This window comes from Ailuropoda melanoleuca, chromosome 16, assembly GCF_002007445.2.
Source record: "Ailuropoda melanoleuca isolate Jingjing chromosome 16, ASM200744v2, whole genome shotgun sequence".
Lineage (NCBI taxonomy): Eukaryota > Metazoa > Chordata > Mammalia > Carnivora > Ursidae > Ailuropoda > Ailuropoda melanoleuca.
Window position 1 is genome coordinate 75,657,147 of NC_048233.1, and position 20,827 is coordinate 75,677,973.

At 41.9% G+C, this 20,827-nt stretch overlaps 1 protein-coding gene across 2 annotated transcripts; it reads right to left on the bottom strand.

Moving 5' to 3' along the window:
• Window positions 1–557: 557 nt before the first annotated feature.
• Window positions 558–20,046, bottom strand: MTCH2 (mitochondrial carrier 2). 2 transcript variants are annotated; one of them, XM_002921650.4, is made up of 13 exons: window positions 19,840–20,038; window positions 16,749–16,833; window positions 16,484–16,590; window positions 10,303–10,329; window positions 9,893–9,955; window positions 8,481–8,538; window positions 7,952–8,003; window positions 7,482–7,541; window positions 6,110–6,203; window positions 5,021–5,068; window positions 4,226–4,293; window positions 2,545–2,620; window positions 558–767 (listed from the first exon to the last, which is right to left on the bottom strand). In XM_002921650.4, the coding sequence occupies exons 1-13, from the start codon at window positions 19,924–19,926 to the stop codon at window positions 681–683; spliced, it is 912 nt and encodes a 303-aa protein (XP_002921696.1). In that variant the 5' UTR covers window positions 19,927–20,038; the 3' UTR covers window positions 558–680. The 2 variants fall into 2 exon arrangements, with proteins under 2 accessions (XP_002921696.1, XP_034500828.1); XM_034644937.1 differs by lacking the exon at window positions 10,303–10,329 and having other exon boundaries at window positions 19,840–20,046.
• Window positions 20,047–20,827: the final 781 nt, after the last annotated feature.

Here is a 20,827-nt window from a genome sequence, read left to right on the forward strand (position 1 = left end):
GAATTTCTCTTGGGGAGAAAAAGAAACCAATATGCTTCCTTTCTAAATCTTGCTTGTTCTCTGTAATTTTCCTTTTTTGTTGTTGTTGGCAATAATTTATTACTTTGCAGTAAGAGACTGAAGGAGGAGATTCCCTGTGTAGAGATTTTCCAGGGTCATTAGCAATGGATTGTGGACGAGAGACAGGGTTAATCAAACGTGCTCGGAAGCATATAATGGGAGGGAGATTCTGGTGGATGCTGAGGTTTTAGGGTCTACTAGAGAAAAGGTAATTCATAACCTCCCATATAGTTCACCTTATTACGTTTCTTATGTTTTATAGAATTCTCTCTTTCTTCTTGAGAATGTACTCTACATTTTACAAAGCCTTAAAATTAAAGACTCAAATCACATGACATCCTGCCTATATCTTCTGGGAAAATGCAACTTTTTCCCACCCTGATAAAAGAACGAGTCTGGAGCAAAAATGTCCCATTTCAGAATAACTAAAGGGGGAATATCAGTGGTAAATTATATAGTGCTGATAAAAAGAACAAAAAAGGCAGACACCAAACACCTCCATTTTCCCAAGATTAAATGATTATTAAAAAAGCGCGCCACACTGTATAGAAATCAACATTCTCTCCCATAATTCTGTGCATCTGGGACTATAGAAATGTCACTGTCCCTGCCCCACATCTTCAAATTAACATTCTCAGGTCACAACAATAAGTCTTCCCAAAGGGGACCTTCCGGAAAAACAAGCTATTTCCTCGGCTCATATTTCCCTGGAAAAAAAAATAAAATAAAAACAAATAAAGTCTAGTGTGAACATGAGGTCTGCCAGTCCAAATCAGTAGAGAGATGCAACTGGACATGTTTCTGGAGACGTGACTAAAGGGCCGGGTCAGGACTGGGGCTATCACTACAGAGTGGGAGCAGCGTGTGCACTCTGACTCCCCCCGAGCTTTCTGGAAACTAACTACAATGTTGCTACATGGATAAGGCAAGGCTCTCTTATTTAGACAGAACTCCCAGTCTGGATTCTGGCTCTGCCACTTGCTAGGTAGGTTATCATATAAGTCAATACATACAGAGTGCTGAGACGGTCCCACCACTCACTAAGGGCTGGCTTTTATTTACTTTTTAATGGAATGGTCAGATCTCTAGGAAGTACTTATAAAATCTTATAATTAGAGTAATAATGTTGCAAGCTTAATTGAACAGACTCTGAAGTTGGACTGCACACAAATCCTGCTCTCACAAATACAGGCTGTGTAACCTTGGGTTATATAATCAGCGTTATTTAACGGTTTGAAGTCCCAGTTTCTTCAGATGTGACGTGGGACGATAAAGAATGGTACCTACCCTCATATGGTTATTCTGAGGATTATAGGAGCTGATACAAAGGCGGCTTTCAGCATGATGCCTGATATGCAGTAAATACCCCATCAAAATTTGCTATTGTCCTAAGCACTTAGAGGACTGACGACTCCCCAGGTAAGGTGTCTGATACCCTACTGCATTTTCTATCTGCTTTCTTCCTACAGTAGGGGGTTAGTTAGAAAGTAAAGAAAGAAGGGCTGTCTTTCCTTTTAAATGGGGACCACAACAGGAGATCGCTCAATAGAGTGTAAGACTCAAAATGAAACCGAGAATGTTCATGTTGGGTCTGTATGGAAATCATTCAAGTGTTCTAGGTTGGATTCACATAGAGGCTTGCCTGGCATGCACGCTGAGCAAAGGCAAGTATAGCAGCCCTTAGGCCTTCTCATTTGGAGTTCAGCTGGGGAAGCCTGAGCTCTGTGAATAGAGGTCTTTCTCGCACGCGTAACTAGTGCCATAATATAATGTGACGAAGAGATTCCTCATACGCTATCCTCTACAATCCTTGAAAAAGTGTTTCCCACTTAAAAACAGTTTTAAACTGATGGCCATTTAATGTGATCCTGTGTCAAATTTAGCACACAGCCACCCATTATTTTGGTTCCTAATAAAGCTTTGCCTAGACTGATTGAGAATTTTTGGTTGCAGAGGACATATCTCACAGCAATAACAAAGCAGAAATTGGAGTCTGGACAAAATCATTCTCTGAAAAGACTCTAGAAGAAGAAACCTACCAGCTCCATCATCATCACTGTGACAAATAATGTTTCCTCTCTACTATACTGGAGGAAAACACAGGAATATATAAGGAGATCCTGAGAAGTTACAAAAAGAGGTGACGTTAGAAAAAAATAATCTGAAATTGAGGCCATCGTTTTAACAACCAGGATAAGTGTCTACCCAGACCCTATTTATAATTTGAATGTGATCACTCAAGTGGCTTCTAGGTCACATCTAGGGATTCTTAATTCATTCCCCTCCTGACACTTCTAAGCAGCACATTACCGCTATGCTGGAGTGACGTAAAGGGTACATTACTTGGTAACTAAAGGGTTACCTACAAAAATTAACCTGGGATTCCAGAGACATTATTTAAGAAAACAAACAAAAACAAAATAAAATAAAGTATGAGAGAGAGGAGGTGGGGGAGGGGAGATAGAGAGAATGAGACAGAAGTACCTCTTTTTGTAGCATGCACCAGCAATCTATCCAAGAAGTATATACTGGGGAGTAAGGAGGGGATCCACCAGCAAGCCTGAATCAGAAAAAAAAAAAAAGAGAGAGAGAGAGAGAGGGAGAGGTGAGCTATTCAAATTAACATTTCCAAAGCATTCGCTCAAGAGTTTGATAAATCTTTGTCAAAATATTCTCCTACCTAGAAAGTTCCCCAAGAGGCAATTTAAGTTCTAATGGAACAAATTATATTGGAGCAGGGAAAAGAAAAAGCATCCAAAGGAATTCCCTCCCTCCTATTTAGGTCTTTGCTGTTGTTGTTGTTAAGTAATCTCTACACCCATTGTGGGGCTCGAACTTACAACCCTGAGATCAAGAGTCGCATGATCTACCAAATGAACCAGCCAGGGGCCCCTCATATTTAGGTTTTGAAACAACAAGTAAACAGAAACTCAACCAGTTATGAATTTCTTAAAATATCTGTGTTTTTAATTTGAGAATGATTATAATTCTAGAATATAGCAATTACAGGATTAAAGTGCGGAGTAAGGGGATTCAAAAACTAAGTGGTGTTCAAGAACTGAAACAGGACACTGCATCTAACCCGCGGCGACCACATGCCTTACACAGATATAGCCTACGATCATTTCCTCCATAAAAATGTGTAAGGAGTGGTAACACTTCAACTCATCCTTCAAGTAGCTCTGGGCTAAAATGCAGCCGCCGCCCTACCAATCACAAAACAAACAGAATGCGACATGAAATATGATAACTGTGTTCAAAACGCCACACAGCTCTCTGCTTGACATTGGTTTAAAAACCAAGACAGGTCTAATGGCACACTGTGTCAGGGACTGTACTCGAACAGTCAGTCCTCAATGAAAGCCCGAGGCAAAATGTCTGCCCAATGAGATGCAAGCACTTGGCATCGAGAAGCTGGAAATCAGTGGTGTCTGCTGCTGTTCCACCCTTCCCAACCAATATAGTGAAAGTTAAGAAACTTTCCATAACGAAAAGAAAAAAAAAACCTTTCTATGGACGAAATTTCCTACTTTTCTTTCTTTAGAACTTACTTTCTCCATGCAGCCCCTATAGGAAAAGCAGGTACAGGTTGTCATTCCATCCCTGACATATCCTTTGTAACTTTCATGAAGAGGAGGATAAAGATTTAAGATAAAGGAATAATGTGGAAATAGACTAATCTGATCACAATGCTGCCTGAACTCCAGGCAGGTGTACACTATCTGTAAGTACTTGAGAAATATTTTTTATGCCTGTCTCTATCCTAAAAGAGGATACGAGGGGGCTGCTTATAATATAAATTGATACCATTGCTGGTGTGTGGAGCAGAGAAAAAATTCAGGGAATCTACTAATGCCATCAACTGTACTTTTCTTTCTCAACTCTCCCTGGACTGCTCTGCCTACAGGGGTACAGGCAGCCAACTACCAGGAGAAGAAATGCAAGGCACTTGGGCGCCTGGGTGGCTCAGTCATTAAGCGTCTGCCTTCAGCTCAGGGCGTGATACCGGAATCCTGGGATCGAGCCCTGCATCGGGCTCCTCTGCTGGGAGCCTGCTTCTTCCTCTCCCACTCCCCCTGCTTGTGTTCCCTCTCTTGCTTTTTCTCTCTGTCAAATAAATAAATAAAATAAAATCTTAAAAAAAAAAGAAATACAAGGCACTTACCCACAGTTGTTGACAGCCATAAGATTAGAGACAAGCACAAAGGGATAGGTCAACATACTTGCAAAAAACTGTAAAGTGGTAAAAAGACAGCTAAGTTATTAGGTCATTCCGAATCCACAGTCTCTTTTTTTCTCTCCCTTCAAGTCCTAGTGCCACCGTGGTCAATACTCCAACCCTGACTCTGCTTTCTCAGCATCCCAGGAAGGACGAAATTACTTTGTTGAGCCTGGAGATGCCTCCTCCTAACATTCCACTGCATCCAACAATTAACAAAAGGTCAGAAGGCGTCTCTTATTGTGACTGAGTCCTCTTTCAAGTAAACTGAAGAAGAAACTGAAGAAAAGGCAAGCGCAATTAAATACAATGAAGCATTTCAAAACACCCATGGAGACAGTAAGAAAACGTGAGTGTCCCTCCGAAGATGACGAAGCTACTTCAGAAGTCAACTCCTGGAACACTCCACACGACTCAAGAGGGTGAACCTCCCTGGGGCAGGATCAGCAGGGTGCAGGGGGAAGCAGGCCTGAGACCTGAGGGCACCGCTGCGGGGAGAAACGCCCCCTACCACCGAAAGCCAAACAGACCAAACCATGTGGGCTTGTCAGTGCCGTTCCTGTGACGCAGGGACTCTGGGTTAGTCTCACCTCTGACCACCATTAACAAACTTAAGAGACTCTCCTTTGAGACATCTCGTTGTCCTAAAGCAGCGATAACACATGATCCAGGTGAAATTTAAAAGAAAATGAAACAAAACACAACTATCTCTAGGTTAAGAGGATTTAAAAAAAAACTCACTCCTGTGACAGCTTGGGAATAACTCTTCATTTCACTCATGGTGGAGACCTAAAACAGGAAGAAAGCCTGTGTTCGAATGAGTAAGAAAATTAAGATGATGTTAGCAGTGAATTGTCCCCAACCATATCAATCTATCTCTAAATTTTTAGCTTCTTTGACAGCTGGAAAATCAATTTCAAGATGAGAACGTGGAATAGTGATTATGAGCATAAAAAGGCAGTGGACAAAATGATCAACCTGATCCAACACGAAGAGACAAATTCACACGAGACTACGGTGGCTGCGGAACAAACAGAACAGCACCGGGATGGGGGGGCGGGGCGGAAGCAGTGAGACTGGTAACCTATTCCCATGTCCTAGAAATTCAATCCCTGGAAACGACATTTACGGTGTACCCGAGGGACAAGTCACTGCCTCTGTACGCACCCAGCTGGGTGCCCAATGCTGCACAGACCCATCTCTGTACTCAGAAGTGCACTGCATGGGTTTAGTCTTCCCTCTGTGTGTTCTATTTCCCACCATGCTACGGGGCTGCCTCTCTACAGAGAGGCCCGCAGCTTCCAGGAAAGGCTAGTTCTCAAAACCTCCCAGACTGAGGTTTCTAAAAAGCCCAATCCAGGAGTCCTTTTCAGACTAGATGAAATACCCTTGATATACTGTAAAACTGTCCTGCTTCAGAGTGTCCTCGAAAATCCGTATCAGTACAGAGGCGATCTCCTCGCAGCACAGAGACAGGGTAGATTCCTCAGGCTTATTCAGCTATACCCTAGGGACTTTTTAGGTGCATCTTTCTATGGTAAATAGTACAGGTCATCCCATTAGACTTTGCAAACTTGACTAATAATGTTTAGCCATATAACGATGAGTCTGGCAAACATATAACAAAGTGTCACCTTATCTTTTTTTTTTTTTAAAGTAGGTTCCATGTCAAACCTGGGGTCTGAACTCAGGTCCCTGAGATTAAGAGTCTCTACGTGCTCTACTGTCTGAGCCAGCCAGGTGCCCCACCACCTTACTTTACAGCTAACCAAGCTGCCCAGTGAATACCATAAAGTCAGCACCAGCACATCTTATCCAGATCACACCTACCCCACTGTCCAGTGCATAGGTATTGACGAGGTAGGCCAGTGAGTTACAGAGCCACAAAGAAATGATGTCACCTAGGAGGCGAGGAATAAGACCCCTACATGAAGAAACAATAAAAATAAGAACCAAGAAATGTGATCAGTAAAAAGATAATCCACTCAATGCAAACACTTCTCAAAGAGAGATTTCAAAGTCTTCGAGAGAACTGAAAAGACACTGAATGCCAGAATCTAGCACTAACTAGTCCATTCTAGTTAATATAACTGTACTTGAGGTTAATCTCTAATGACTTTCATTCCCATTTTTCAAATGCAGGCCAGCTATACCCTCTCAAATCTATACCTAAAGGGTCACCTTACTATAAATAACTATGAGCAGGGGGGACAAAAATGTGCCTGTTTTGGAGAAGAAACTTAAATATGGTTTGGCTAATATGATAGGGCCGAAAATGACTACAAAATCACAAAACGAGAATGGCCCAGAGATAGGTGAGGGACCTCAAAAAACATATTCCCAGGGCCTAGGTGGCCTAGGTGAGGCAGCATAGAACATAGGGATGAATATCACCCCACAGACTGAAGACTGGGGTTCAAATGCCATCTCCATCACTCATCAGCTGTGTGACTAGTAGCAAGTGAACTTCCCAGAGCACCAACTTTTTCTAATCTCTAAAATAAGAATGTAATAGCTATCCTGCCTCCTAGACAATTTACTTATTTATTTTTATTCTTTTTTCTTTTTTTTAAGTAGACTCCATGCCCTACCTGGGATTTGAACTCACGACCCTGAGATCAAGAGCTACATGCTCTACCAACTGAGTGAACCAGGCGCCCCCTCCCAGGCTATGACTTTCAAATAAGAACAGTTACATGGAAACACTCTGAAAATGAAAGAGGACCGTTTCTAGTTTCTGCTGTTAAATAGAAGAATGAGAGTGGTAGTCTAAATTCTTCCAAAGGAAACCCAAGGGAATGAATACAGCCTTGCAAAAATGTATTACTCTCAGGATAAGGAAGATAATTTTCCCATTTTTCAAAAATTAAGTTTCCCCAGCTTATCCACTGTACATCAATAGGAACTTACTATAAAGGTAGAAACTTGGAATGAATTCAACAAAATTTTAACAGAATTGAAAACAAAACAAAAAACCCCAAAACAAAAAACAAAACCCTAATATCCAATGTTTCAGATGTCCAGAAGCAAAAGTTAAGGATCTTTACAAGAGAATTTAAGTCAGAGGGGCTTTAATAGAGCTGCATACGAAATAAACCCAGAGAGTACATCTTCTCTAAGGATTAAATAGTCATGTCCTGATTTTCATTAAAGCTATCCACTCCCACAAATAATTGCACACGTAAATCAACAATTTACTTACGCAAAAAATCCTAGGATGCCCTCTTCACGATAGATGGTTACTATGGAGTCATAAAGTCCACTAGGTACAGAAGATGGAAAGGCAAAAATACATGATGATTATTTTGGAGCTATTAAAAAAAAATGTCCAATTACACTTTTGACCAGGAAATTTATACATCCCATTCCCTTTTCTGCCACCCTCACTCAACGACAGTTGAATTTAGAGACAGGAGTGGGGATGTTACTACCTAAGGGTGTAGTCACACGGAGTCAGGGTGAATTTTGGCTTCAGTGGCTCTGGAACTTACTCTGAGATCCTGGATAGGTTCCTAAACCTTCCTGGGCCATTTTCTTCTATTTTACCATTTTTGGTTCATTTCTGTGCAGATCGAATGATCTATCAATTTGTTCTGTAAACTCTAAGGCACCATAAAAACGTAAAAGCACTTCAACAGATCTCTTTGAATACTGGAAAACAAAAGCACTTACCAGTACTTGGATTCTCTGCCAATGAATTGTACCATAGATCTCAGAGTGATCACTGCAGAACACAGAGAAAATATTTTTATTTATTTTTATTTTTTATTTTTTTAAAAAGATTTTATTTATTTATTTGACAGAGATAGAGACAGCCAGCGAGAGAGGGAACACAAGCAGTGGGAGTGGGAGAGGAAGAAGCAGGCTCATAGCAGAGGAGCCTGATGTGGGGCTCGATCCCACAACGCCGGGATTACACCCTGAGCCGAAGGCAGACGCTTAACCTCTGTGCCACCCAGGCGCCCCGAGAAAATATTTTTAAAACTACGTCGAGATAAATTTTGATAGCCCTGCAAAAGAAAAAAAATTTTACATCTAAAGACACTTTGCTCTCTGGATAAATGCCCAAACAAGCAAGCAAACAAAAAACACACACGCAAGGCACTTTAGTGAACTCCCGTATCAACCTAAGTGGTCAGGAGACAGCATGCTATGAAAGTGAGGTCACAAATCAGATTCCAATTACCAACTGTAAACCTACCGTGGAAGGGATGTGTGATGAGGGTAGCAGCAGAACGGGCCATCATCTCTCGAGTTGTCTAGAAACAATCAACACACACGTCTGAAATCTAAATAAACGACACTCAGATTCCTGTGAGAAGTAATGTGGGCGACACAGCACTCCTGCCCTGAATTCACGTGATACGATATAACATAGTCACCCTCTCATACTTTCTCCTCATGGATTTCAATGTTCCGTTATGGTTACTCCTCAAAACTGACGTACAAAGCAGATTTCTGTTATCTTCTCAATTTTACAGATTGAAAAAAAACAAAACCAAAAAAGACGAAGAGGGTCATTAGCAAACAGTAACCAAGGTGGAATAAAACTATGAGGCCTGGTATTTAGATTTTTAAGTTGCTTTCTCACTGTGAGTGATTTCAGAGATCCTGAGATCTACATTGTTCAAATATCAGGCTCTGTTTAATCTGTGCCGACATAACAACCATGACTAGTTTTTCCACCCAACCCTGTAACTGCGCAGTATCTTAGAAGGGCTATTTATCCTAGTTTATCTTTCTTGTCCAGGACTCTGTAAAGAAGTAAAACTGTTGAAAATTAAATTACAACACTGGGGAGACAGGTTGTGAATAGAGCAGGTCTGTTATTCATTTATGCATTTAAACACGATCTTCAGTCATCTAGTGAAGACATCCCTTGCCCCTACACCAATGATAGTCCTGAGAAGAGCCTCTGGGCCAGGATGGGTTAACTCGTTAAGAAAATACAAAAACATAATTAATCCATGTATCTCTACTTTTAAATAAAAGTAGAAAATTTACAGAAAACAAAGTTGATTCATCTGACATCTAGACCTGCTTCTTTTGGACTATATACTTTAGAAGGCATCATCCTTCATCTTTACCAGAAGACTGTGATCTCACTAAAAACAATTAAACAATGTAAAGACTAAGAAATAAGTGAGTAGTTTTGAAAGCCATAAATATTAAGTTAGGCATGAAACAAACTCCAATGGCAGAAGAAGGGAATGGGAAATGGGTATGAGGAAGAATCCCAAGTTGGAACCACGCTGTAAAAGCACCTCCAGATAGATGATACCCCACACACAAAGGGCCTGGCCACTGCTTCAACACAACTGTGCCGGAGGTTGACATGTCTATCAGAAGACTTTCAGTAGAAACCTCTTCAATTTTAAAGATGAAAGGAGTGGACAAAACTAGTTTCCTTGAAATGCATCTAATCCAAATAGGAAGCGATGCTTTCTTCTTCTTTTTATGGTACACACGTAGAAAAGCCCAAATTAAACTGAAGGTCTAATTTCATTTGGAATAACACTAAACCCACAGGCCTGATGATCCTGATTCTACAAACCGCTGCACTGCACACACTGTGATTTAGGGAAACAGCACAGCACATCATCAGTCTCTTACCTCCTTGATAACTTGGTCGAAGGAAGGTGTGACTTCTTTCTGTACATTTCCGGGGCCTAAATCCTGAAAATCAAAATGAAAGAAGACAGGTATTTTATGGTTTTATTTTTTATTTATTATTGTTGTTATTTTTTTAAAGGTTTTATTTTTTTAAAGTAATCTCTACACATAATGTGGGGCTCGAAACTATATCCCCAAGATCAAGAGTTGCACCCCCCACCGACTGAGCCAGGCAGGCACCCCTATCTTGACGGTTTTAAACAGAACTATTCAAACCGGTGGCTGCCCTGTATGCCAACACTGAGATGAAAGGAGAACTGACCGCTTGTCCCTTCTCCAAAAGGGGACCAAAGAGCAATGACAACTTGCAAGGGAAATGGGCCCATGCATACAAATCAGCTCCAACATACCTCAACCTTGTCACATTCCTGGTAATGCTACAAAGAAGAGAAAAAAAAAGAAAGGATGATTAGGGCCGTCAAAGTGTCACTGAGAGAAGATACAAAATGAGAATAAAACAGTTGGGGTTTTTTTTTTGGGGGGGTGCATATCTCCAATAATTTCTATTTCTAATTAATCTATTGGAAAGAAAATGTCTCTAAGATGATCTTATTGCTAAGTTTAACATAGCAACGTTAAATGGAGGAACAAGCAAATGCTCACGAAAACTCTTATCTACAAGAAGAAAGAGGAAAACAAACCAAAACAAAAATCCAAGGGCATTATTTACGACATATACACATTTAGCAGAAATAAGCTGGTAAAAACATAGCCTAGCACTAAGGCTATGCCTCACAGTTTTTTCATGAAAAAGCAGGACCAATTGCCAAACCACCTGATTAAAAAATGGGCAGAGACTCTGAATATACATTTTTCCACAGAAGATTTACAGATGGCCAATAGGCAAATGAAAAGATGTTCAACATCACTCATCATCAGGGGAATGCAAACCAAAACCACAATGAGATAGTGCCTCACACCACTCAGACTGGCTATCACCAAGACAAAAAATAACAAGCGTTAGAGAGGATGTGGAGAAAAATGAACCCTGATACTGTTGTTGGAAATGTAAACTAGTGCAGCCACTGTGGAAAAGAGTATGGAGGTTCCTCAAAAAGTTACAAAGAGAACCATCATGGGGGCACCTGGCTGGTGCAGTTGGTAGAGCATGTGACTCTTGATCTTGGGGCTGTGAGTTTAAGCCCAATGTTGTGCACAGAGGTTTTTTTTAAAAAAGATTTTATTTCTTAGAGAGAGAGAGTGAGAGAAAGCACACACAAGGGGAGCAGCAGGGAGAGGGAGAGGGAGAAGCAGGCTCCCCACTGAGCAAGGAGCCAGACATGGGCTCGATCCCAATGACCAGAGCAGAAGGCAGACGCTTAACCGACTGAGCCACCCAGGCGCCCTATGCAGAAATTACTTAATTTTTAAAGAACTACCATAAAATCCAGCTATTCCACATCTGAAGAATATGAACACTAATTTGATAAAATATATGCACCCTGATGTTTATAGCAGCATTTTTTCACAATAGCCAAGATACAGAAACAACCTAAATGGCCATCGATGGATGAATGGATAAGGAAATTATGGTATATATGCACAATGGAATACAGCTCAGCCATAAAAAAAAAAAAAAAAAAGAAAGAAAGAAATTTTGCCATTTGTGACAACATGGGTGGACCTTGAGGGTATCAAGTTAAGTGAAATAAATCAGATAAAGACAAAAGCTGTGATTTCATTCACATGTGGACTCTAAACAATCAACCAACCAAACTCACAGACAGGAAGAACAGGTTACCAGAAGGAAAGGGAATGGAAGACGGGTGAAATGGGGAAAGGGGTCAAATGTACGGTGATGGATGGTAACCAGAAGATCACTTTGAAATGAATACAGATCTCAAATTATAATGTTGTACACCTGAAACATAAAATGTTGGGGCGCCTGGGTGGCACAGCGGTTAAGCGTCTGCCTTCGGCTCAGGGTGTGATCCCGGCGTTATGGGATCGAGCCCCACATCGGGCTCCTCTGCTGTGAGCCTGCTTCTTCCTCTCCCACTCCCTCTGCTTGTGTTCCCTCTCTCTCTGGCTGTCTCTATCTCTGTCAAATAAATAAATAAAATCTTAAAAAAAAAAAAAAAAAAAAAAGAAACATAAAATGTTATGTACTGATTTTACCTCACTTAAAAAAAATAGTACCAATACCAAATTAGGGCAAGGCTCTTTTCACCATACAAAAGAACAGAGAATTGGTGCCAGTCCGAATAGCTAAAATCGCCTCACTTTTCTGTTTGTATCTGACTGTTTCTAAAACAAGCAAGAGAGAAGATTTTGTTCTCTTCTAAAATACTGAATACTGCTAGAGTTCAGACTACATTGGCAGAGGAAATATTATTTGTGGGGTATTTCAGAAACAGAAGATGGGCTAGGTAAAATAAAAGAATCAGACAACAGAGCCGCTAGTCATACCAGATTAAAAAAACAGACATTTTCTTTTGTAAAAAGATTTTTTAAAAAATCAGAAGAGAAGAAATTTCAAGACTAAGCAAAATGATGTTCTGGGGTCAAATTCCAGGTCTTTAGTTAAAGTAATTCTAATAGTTTCAATTTCAGGCATATTTAAAAATTCTCACTCATTTCTAGACTTTGCTTTTTTTAACCCCATTAATAAATTTTCTACCTGTCCTTTCTACATTATTCTGAACAGAATTCAATTCCATTCTTGTTCAGATATATAGAACTCTTTCTTATAAAGGCTAACAATTTCACCAACCCCGAACTGGTCTTTCTCCCTGACTGCATAAAGCTGCTTTTGATACTAAGTGTAGTACGATCCCCGGTTATATTTTTATCTGGCCACATGTGAAACACATATTCAGGGTATCTGCTTAACTGACTTTATTTTACTTTTCCTGTACGTAAAGGAACCTGTTCTCAAGTAGTGCTTTCACTTTTGCTCTAAGTCTATACACAAAGCTGGCTGACTAGGTGACAGCTGCCTTTCCACATGTAAAGCTCACTTAAGTGAGGGCAACACTTTCACTGAGCCCAGGGGATGGTGTGGCTGGGGACAAAAGTCATCAACCCACCAAAAACATGGGCCCATCAAGACTCCATTACTCTGACCCATGGGCCACCTGCATGTTTCCACGTTCAGCCCACAGGCATGACAAGAAGAGTAAGCGTAAAGTGTACAGTACACAGCTCTTGATCTCGGTGTCATAGGGCTTGAGAGTTCAAGCCCCACAAAGCCCCACGCTGGGCACAGAGCCTACTTTAAAAAAAAAAAAAAAGTAAATGTAAAGAATAACAAAATGACTGAAGGGTGAAACAGCTTCCATGTGAGGAACCTACTGAAGAACATCTCCGACTCAAAAATCAAGGAAGGCTGAAAAGAATTTAAAATCTAGGGGCGCCTGGGTGGCACAGCGGTTAAGCGTCTGCCTTCGGCTCAGGGCGTGATCCCAGCGTTATGGGTTTGAGCCCCACATCAGGCTCCCTCTGCTATGAGCCTGCTTCTTCCTCTCTCACTCCCCCTGCTTGTGTTCCCTCTCTCGCTGGCTGTCTCTCTCTCTGCCAAATAAATAAATAAAATCTTTAAAAAAAAAGAAAAAAAAAAGAATTTAAAATCTAAGCCAATTAGCACTCACATGTGGAATTTAAGAAACAAAACAAACGATCACAGGGAAAAAAAAAAAAGACAGAGGGAGGCAAACCAAGAAACAGACCCTTAACCAGAGAGAACAAACTGAAGGGGCGCTTGGGTGGCACAGCGGTTAAGCGTCTGCCTTTGGCTCAGGGCATGATCCCGGCGTTATGAGATCGAGCCCCACATCAGGCTCCTCTGCTAGGAGCCTGCTTCTTCCTCTCCCACTCCCCCTGCTTGTGTTCCCTCTCTCGCTGGCTGTCTCTCTCTCTGTCAAATAAATAAATAAAATCTTTAAAAAAAAAGAAAAAAAAAANAAAACTGATGGTTACCAGAGGGGAGGTGAGTGGGGGGATGGATGAAAGAGGTGATGGGGATGAAGGAGGGCACCTGTCCTGATGAGCTCGGGGTGTTGCATGGAAGTGTTGAGTCACTATATTGTATACCTGAAACTAATATTATACTGTATGCTAACTAATTGGAATTCAAATAAAAACTTAAAAAAAAAACTAAGCCAATGAGATCATGAAACTGTTTAACAAAATTAAGACATGCTCATCAGGTGATAAAACATTAGAACTGGGTTAATGTTAAAGCTACAGGGGCGCGTGGGTGGCACAGCGGTTAAGAGTCTGCCTTCGGCTCAGGGCATGATCCCGGCGTTATGGGATTTGAGCCCTACATCAGGCTCCTCCGCTAGGAGCCTGCTTCTTCCTCTCCCACTCCCCCTGCTTGTATTCCCTCTCTCACTGGCTGTCTCTATCTCTGTCAAATAAATAAATAAAATCTTAAAAAAAAAAATGTTAAAGCCTACAAAAGTAAATGAAGGCTTGCGCCAAGTAGTATTTAAAGAAGCAGTTAGTAACCATTTGGAATACATCTGATGTATTACATAGGTTGATAATATTATATAAATTTGGTTAGTATACACTGTGACATTTTTTGAGAGTTAAGAGCACAGAGGGTAACATACCTAGGTGCCAGTAGGAGACAGAATAATGAACTAGAAATGCCTTAGTTTTATATTCTCCACCACACTTATGCTAAATACCTTCCCATGGACTGTTCTAAACGGTACAGAATTTGTATCATAACACCTTTATAAATATAATAAAGGGCCATTCTGTTTGACCTACATGATAATTCATACAACTGAGAAACCACTACCATCAGAAGCATTAGCTTTGGCATCTGAGGTGAAAAAAAGATGGCAAAACAAAAGATCACTGAGAAAGAAAGAAATGTAACCTTGATGTTTTAACAAACATTTTATGAAACACTGCAAACATAAGAAAAATTAATAATTCACCTACATATCCATCACCAAGATTAAGCATGTTAACATTTGCCCTTTCTGCGTCAGATCTCTGGCCTTCTTAAAATAAAATGCCAGAGAAATAGAGCCGAAGTTCCACCTCTCATCTCTTCCCCCACTTCCCAAAAGTAACCACTAGCCTGCAACTGATGTGCACTTTGGTGAGGTTAAAAAAAAGGTCCCCCCCACCAAATTTATGTAACATAACACATTTGCAGAAACAGTGCACAAAATACAAATGTACAATGGAATAAATAACTAAAAGGCAAATATCCATATAGTCATGATTCAAGTCAAGGAAAATCATTTCCATTACCCCTGAGCACCATGCATGGTCCCTTTTCCCCTCTCCCTCCCCATAAATAACCACTATCCTGACTTTTATGTTCATCTTGTTAGGTTGTTTTTTTTTTTTTAAATAAGTTTTTGGGGTGCCTGGCAGGCTCAGTCCATACAGCATGTGACTCGTGATCTCAGGGCTGTAAGTTCAAGCTCCACGTTGGGAGTGGAGCTTACTTTAAAAATGAATAAAGTATTTAGGGACGCCTGGGTGGCTCAGTCGTTAAGCGTCTGCCTTCACCTCAGGTCATGATCCCAGGGTCCTGGGATGGAGCCCCGCATCAGGCTCCCTGCTCAGCGTGAAGCCTGCTTCTCCCTCTCCCACTCCCCCTGCTTGTGTTCCATCTCTCACTGTGTCTCTCTCAGTCAAATAAATAAAATCTTGAAAAATAAATAAATAAAGTATTAAAAAAATAAATACATAAAAAATAAGTTTGTAACAGAGAACATTTTACGAGGAGTAATGTTAGAAATAAGAGGAAAAGGGCTGCCTGGGTGGCTCAGTCATGATCCCAGGGTCCTGGGATTGAATCCTGCATACCCTGCATCAGCTCCCTGCTCAGCGAGAAGTCTACTTCTCCTCCCTCTCCCTCCTCCCCCTACTCATGCTGTTTCTCTCTCTCAAATAAATAAAATCTTAAAAAAAAAAAAAAAAAAAAGAGGAAAATAACTTCAGAAAGAAATATGTATGTTTCAATCAGCTTCCTTCCTCCTNCAAAAAAAAAAAAATTTAAAAAAAAAAAAAAAAAAAAAGAGGAAAATAACTTCAGAAAGAAATATGTATGTTTCAATCAGCTTCCTTCCTCCTTCAAAGAAATAAAATGAGCTATACAGGAGATCAAGTAAGTGTTTCTGCTCAGAATGACTGGTTCAGAGGAGGAAGGTATGCAGATCAAAATCTATCACTTTTTTTTTTTTTTAAAGATTTTATTTATTTATTCGACAGAGATAGAGACAGCCAGCGAGAGAGGGAACACAAGCAGGGGGAGTGGGAGAGGAAGAAGCAGGCTCATAGCGGAAGAGCCTGATGTGGGGCGATCCCATAATGCCGGGATCACGCCCTGAGCCGAAGGCAGACGCTTAACCGCTGTGCCACCCAGGCGCCCCATCACTTCATTTTATACAAATTCCCCTTGCATCCCAGGAAAGAATTAAGAATGGGTATTTGAAGTAAATGCTTTCAAGAAAGGACGTGGTCATAAATTTATCTTTGAAATTGCTCTTGGTCAGTAGAACAAACTGTGCATAAAAGGTAATCTAAATCTTTGGGAAGATTACTTGATTTTCTTACCTGTAAAACTTTACCATGGACCACAGTTCCAAGGACACCTGAACACAGTCTTGGAGTTAAGCCTGTGAACAACCCACGCTTCCCATCGATGCTCGCAATGTGCTGAGCTAAGAACACAAGTCAGAGATTTAAATTCCAGTTGAAAGAAATGGTTACACAGAAATTTCATGTAAACAGGCTTTCTGTATCTCTTCTTTCCATAACTCCTGTCTTCCTATCGCTGTCCTCAATGTCTCCAAATTCCAAATAAATCAAAAACACTTACCATAACAAAACAGACCAGGAAGCTGACATACTTGCCGCCCAAAAATATTTCGTCCTATCGTTGGAGGAAGAGGCTCATAGCCCACCTTTAAAAACAAGAGAATATATCAATACTAAGCAACATTCCCCACAATGTCTTGGCTGCAAGGTTATAATTTTTAACACCAGTTAAAATGCAGTGTATGGTTTCCAAGGCAATGATGAAGTATCATCCTTGTCCGTTTCTTATTCTGTCAGCTGATAAGACTAGTTTCAATAAACTCCAAGCTTTCTTTTGGTTCAAATTCTACAAAGTAAACCATGTAGCTGAGATAGACTAATATAAAATGAAACTAAAATAAGGGAACTTTTGTGTTAGGAAAGCTACAGTTTACTGAGGAGTATCAAAAATGTTTTCTAAAGAAAACCCAACACTTTTTTAAAAAAGATTTTTAAAAAAAGATTTTATCTATTTATTTGACAGAGAGAGAGCATGCGAGCACAAGCAGGAAGAGTGGCAGGCAGAGGGAGAAGCAGGCTCCCCGCTGAGCAAGGAGCTAAATGTGGGACTTGATCCCAGAACCCCGGGATCATGACCTAAGCCAAAGGCAGATACTAAACCAACTGAGCCACCCAGGCATCCCTAAAAAAAGATTTGTTTCTCTCTCTCTTTTTTTTTTTTTTAAAGATTTTATTTATTTGACAGAGGGTCAGTGAGAGAGAGAACACAAGCAGGGGGAGAAGGAGAGGGAGAGGCAGGCTTCCTGCTGAGCAGGGAGCCCGATGCGGGCTCGATCTCAGGACCCTGGGATCATGACCTAAGGTGAAGGCAGATGCTTAACGAATGAGCCACACAGGGGCCCCTATTTGTTTAACTTAGAGAAAGAGAAAGAGTGTATGCGCTGGGGTGGGGAGTGGGAGAGAGGGACAGAGGGAGAATCTCAAGCAGGTTTGGTGCTGAGCATGGAGCCCGACGCAGGGCTCAATCTCACAACCCTGAGATCACGACCTGAGCCAAAACCAATATTGGGCCGCTCACCTTACTGAGCCACCCAGATGCCCCTCTAACACATTTTTTTTAAAAAGTAATCTCCACACCCAATGTGGGGCTTGAACTCACAACTGGGAGATCAAAAGACTCTTATACCCACTGAGCCAGCCAGGTGCCCCAAACGCACTTTTTGTATTTGGACAAAACAGAAGACTAAGCCACCATTAACTTTGCATCTGGCTAGCAAGATGAAACACTCAAAAGGCAAATGCAGAGAGAGCTGGATGATTCATGTGGGAAATAATTATAAATTCATGTCAAACAAGCAGATTGTCACTAACAATCTAATGAAGGCCACTTTAGAGTTAATGTATCATTTTATTTTTACAATATATTCAGCATTCATAGTACTACAGGGAAATGTGAGCAAATGAATGCCATAGGACTTGGTTTTGACCCGCTATTGCTGTGATTCTTAACCTGTTCAATTAAATAACTCCTGACTGAGCTCCCTGAAAGTATTACCATATCACTATTTTTAAAACTCAGTATTTGGAAATTACACCAAAACTCTTAAGACACTTGGCAACACACAGAAGTTGTGTAATCAGGGTTAAGGATATTCGAATTTTTGAGGCAAGAGATCTAAACGTCACTAGAAAATCCTGCCTTCTGAAGAAGTTCTGAGTAATGGGCTCATGTCAGATTTACTGTGAAATGTCACCTCAAGACAAGATCTAGCTACAAATGTGCCAATTCTGTTTTAGACATCACAGCACATTTCAATCAAAGTCTTCATTCTTAGTTCAAATAATTTATTTTATAGCAGCCTTTTACATATGGAATCTGAATCCAATGGGTCAACCAAGCAAAACGTTTTGGAGAAGCATCAACTCAAGAATAAGAAATGTGGCTCTCCCTTGTGTCTTGCGTATTTCTGACAGAAAGGTAGGACACGCAAGGACAGGGGTTCTAACAACTGCTCCTTCCTTGATACTATGCATGACATAATTATGTCAACTTTCAACAAAGGTTTTAAAAAAAAATGAATGACACGCCCATCACAGGGAATTCTAGAAAGGCAAATTGAAAATACTATCGAATGGTGTATCATCAGTTAAAACCTGGCTTACTTGCCTGTGAATATAAAATAGCCATTTAAAGATTATTTCACAGTAGGGGCGCCTGGGTGGCACAGCGGTTAGGCGTCTGCCTTTGGCTCAGGGCGTGATCCTGGCGTTATGGGATCGAGCCCCACATCAGGCTCCTCTGCTATGAGCCTGCTTCTTCCTCTCCCACTCCCCTGCTTGTGTTCGCTCTTTCGCTGGCTGTCTGTCTCTATCTCTGTCAAATAAATAAATAAAATCTTTAAAAAAAAAAAAGATTTCACAGTAAATCAGAAACTAACACAAATGCTTGAACTCTTTCATCTGAACTATCTCCAGCTCAGACAGATGTGATTTTCACCGTCATGAGCCACAGGGGCTGCTGTTGGAGAGCGCTCAGTGAGCTCAGTGAATCCTTCCGAAATTTGAATCAGCAACCACTTTATTATCACTTCTGAAAGAGCTCCTTGTGTTTACCTGGGTATCTGGTGCTAAAATCTCGGAACAGAATAGCAGCAGTAACGGTAGCAAATAAAAATGAAAGGGGGAAAAAAAAGCTAATAAAGTGTTGGCTCCCCTCGAATTTCAAATTTGTCTTTAACAGATTTCCTGTCTTGTGTTTGGGGCGGAGGAGGTGGTGAATGCTGATTTCAGAGGGGCAGGAGGGGAGGGTTGGGAAGCTCGTCGTGGCAACTGGCCAGGATCAACCTCAGGGAAGAAAAAACAAAGTTCAGAGGAGCCACCAGGACGGGCAGGGCAGGACGGCAGTTGGCTACCGGGAAAGGATCGGGCCTCCCCGCTTAGCAGGGAGGCGAGACCGGGGAAGGCCCACGGGCAGGGGAAGAAGAGCCGCGGGCAGTGGAAGCTGTCCCTAAGGGGAAGGAAGGGACAGCAGGAAAGGAGCAGCATCTCAGGGGACTGAAGGCCCGGGAAGGCTGGTGCCGATCGCCAAGCGCCGAGGGCAGCGGCGACTCAACGAGGCGCCGGGCGGGGAAGGGGATGGCGACGACTCATACCTGGATGAGCACCTTCACGTACATGAGCGGCTGGGACAGGATGGTGAGGCCGGAGCCCAGGAGCACCTGACTGGCCGCGTCCGCCATGATGGCACCCGCGGACGGACAGAAAGACCGAGCCCCCAAGCGACCGAGCCGCTCCCGGATCACGTGCCAGATCCGCCGGCTTCACTGGCCCGCCCTCGGCGCGCGCGCACGCACGCACCGGCGCGCGCCTCCCCGCCCCGTCCTCGCCCACCGCCCCGCCCCGAGAAACGGCAGGCGCTCGCGAGCCAGCGCAGGGGTCGGGGCGGGGCTTACGGGCCGGGGGCGCATGCGTTCTATAGTGGGATCCGCGCCCGCCACTAGGAATGGCAGTTTCTCTTGCGCTTGCGCAGGCCGGGAAAGTCCGAAGGAGAAGAATGGGCGTGGTCATGGGGGTGTGACCCTGACAGCAAAGGCAAGGTCAGAAGAATGAAAGAATTGAAAAAGAGTTCTCCGTTATGCTTTGCCTCTACCAATTGCCCTTTGGGCATCTGCAACATAAGGTACAAGGGTATTCAGAACCCTAAACAACTTAATGGCCAACAAAAACTAGTTAAGTCTGATATCGAGCAATGAATTAATCAGGGGGGTGCTATTCATTCATTCAATTAATGTCACCTCAGAAGTGGCTTCCCTGACCTCTATTTAAGTTTACCTCCCCCTTATTTCTTATCACATTGTCCGGTAGCACTTATTGTCTGAAATTATTTGTGTCTAACACCAGAATGCAAGATCTGTGAGTTCAGCAACTGGGACAGCCTTTGTTCACTGTTGTCTATTCGGCGCCTGGCAAATACTAGGTGCTCAGTAAATACTGCATGAATGAACAAATACCTCAGTGCTCTGGAAGCTACAGGCTAGTAAAGGCAAAAGGGAAAAGGCATTGTCCTTAACCCTTCAGCCCTCAGCTGAAATGTTCTGTAGCAAACAACACTTAGGGAGGCAGAGTATGGCTCAGAAGACT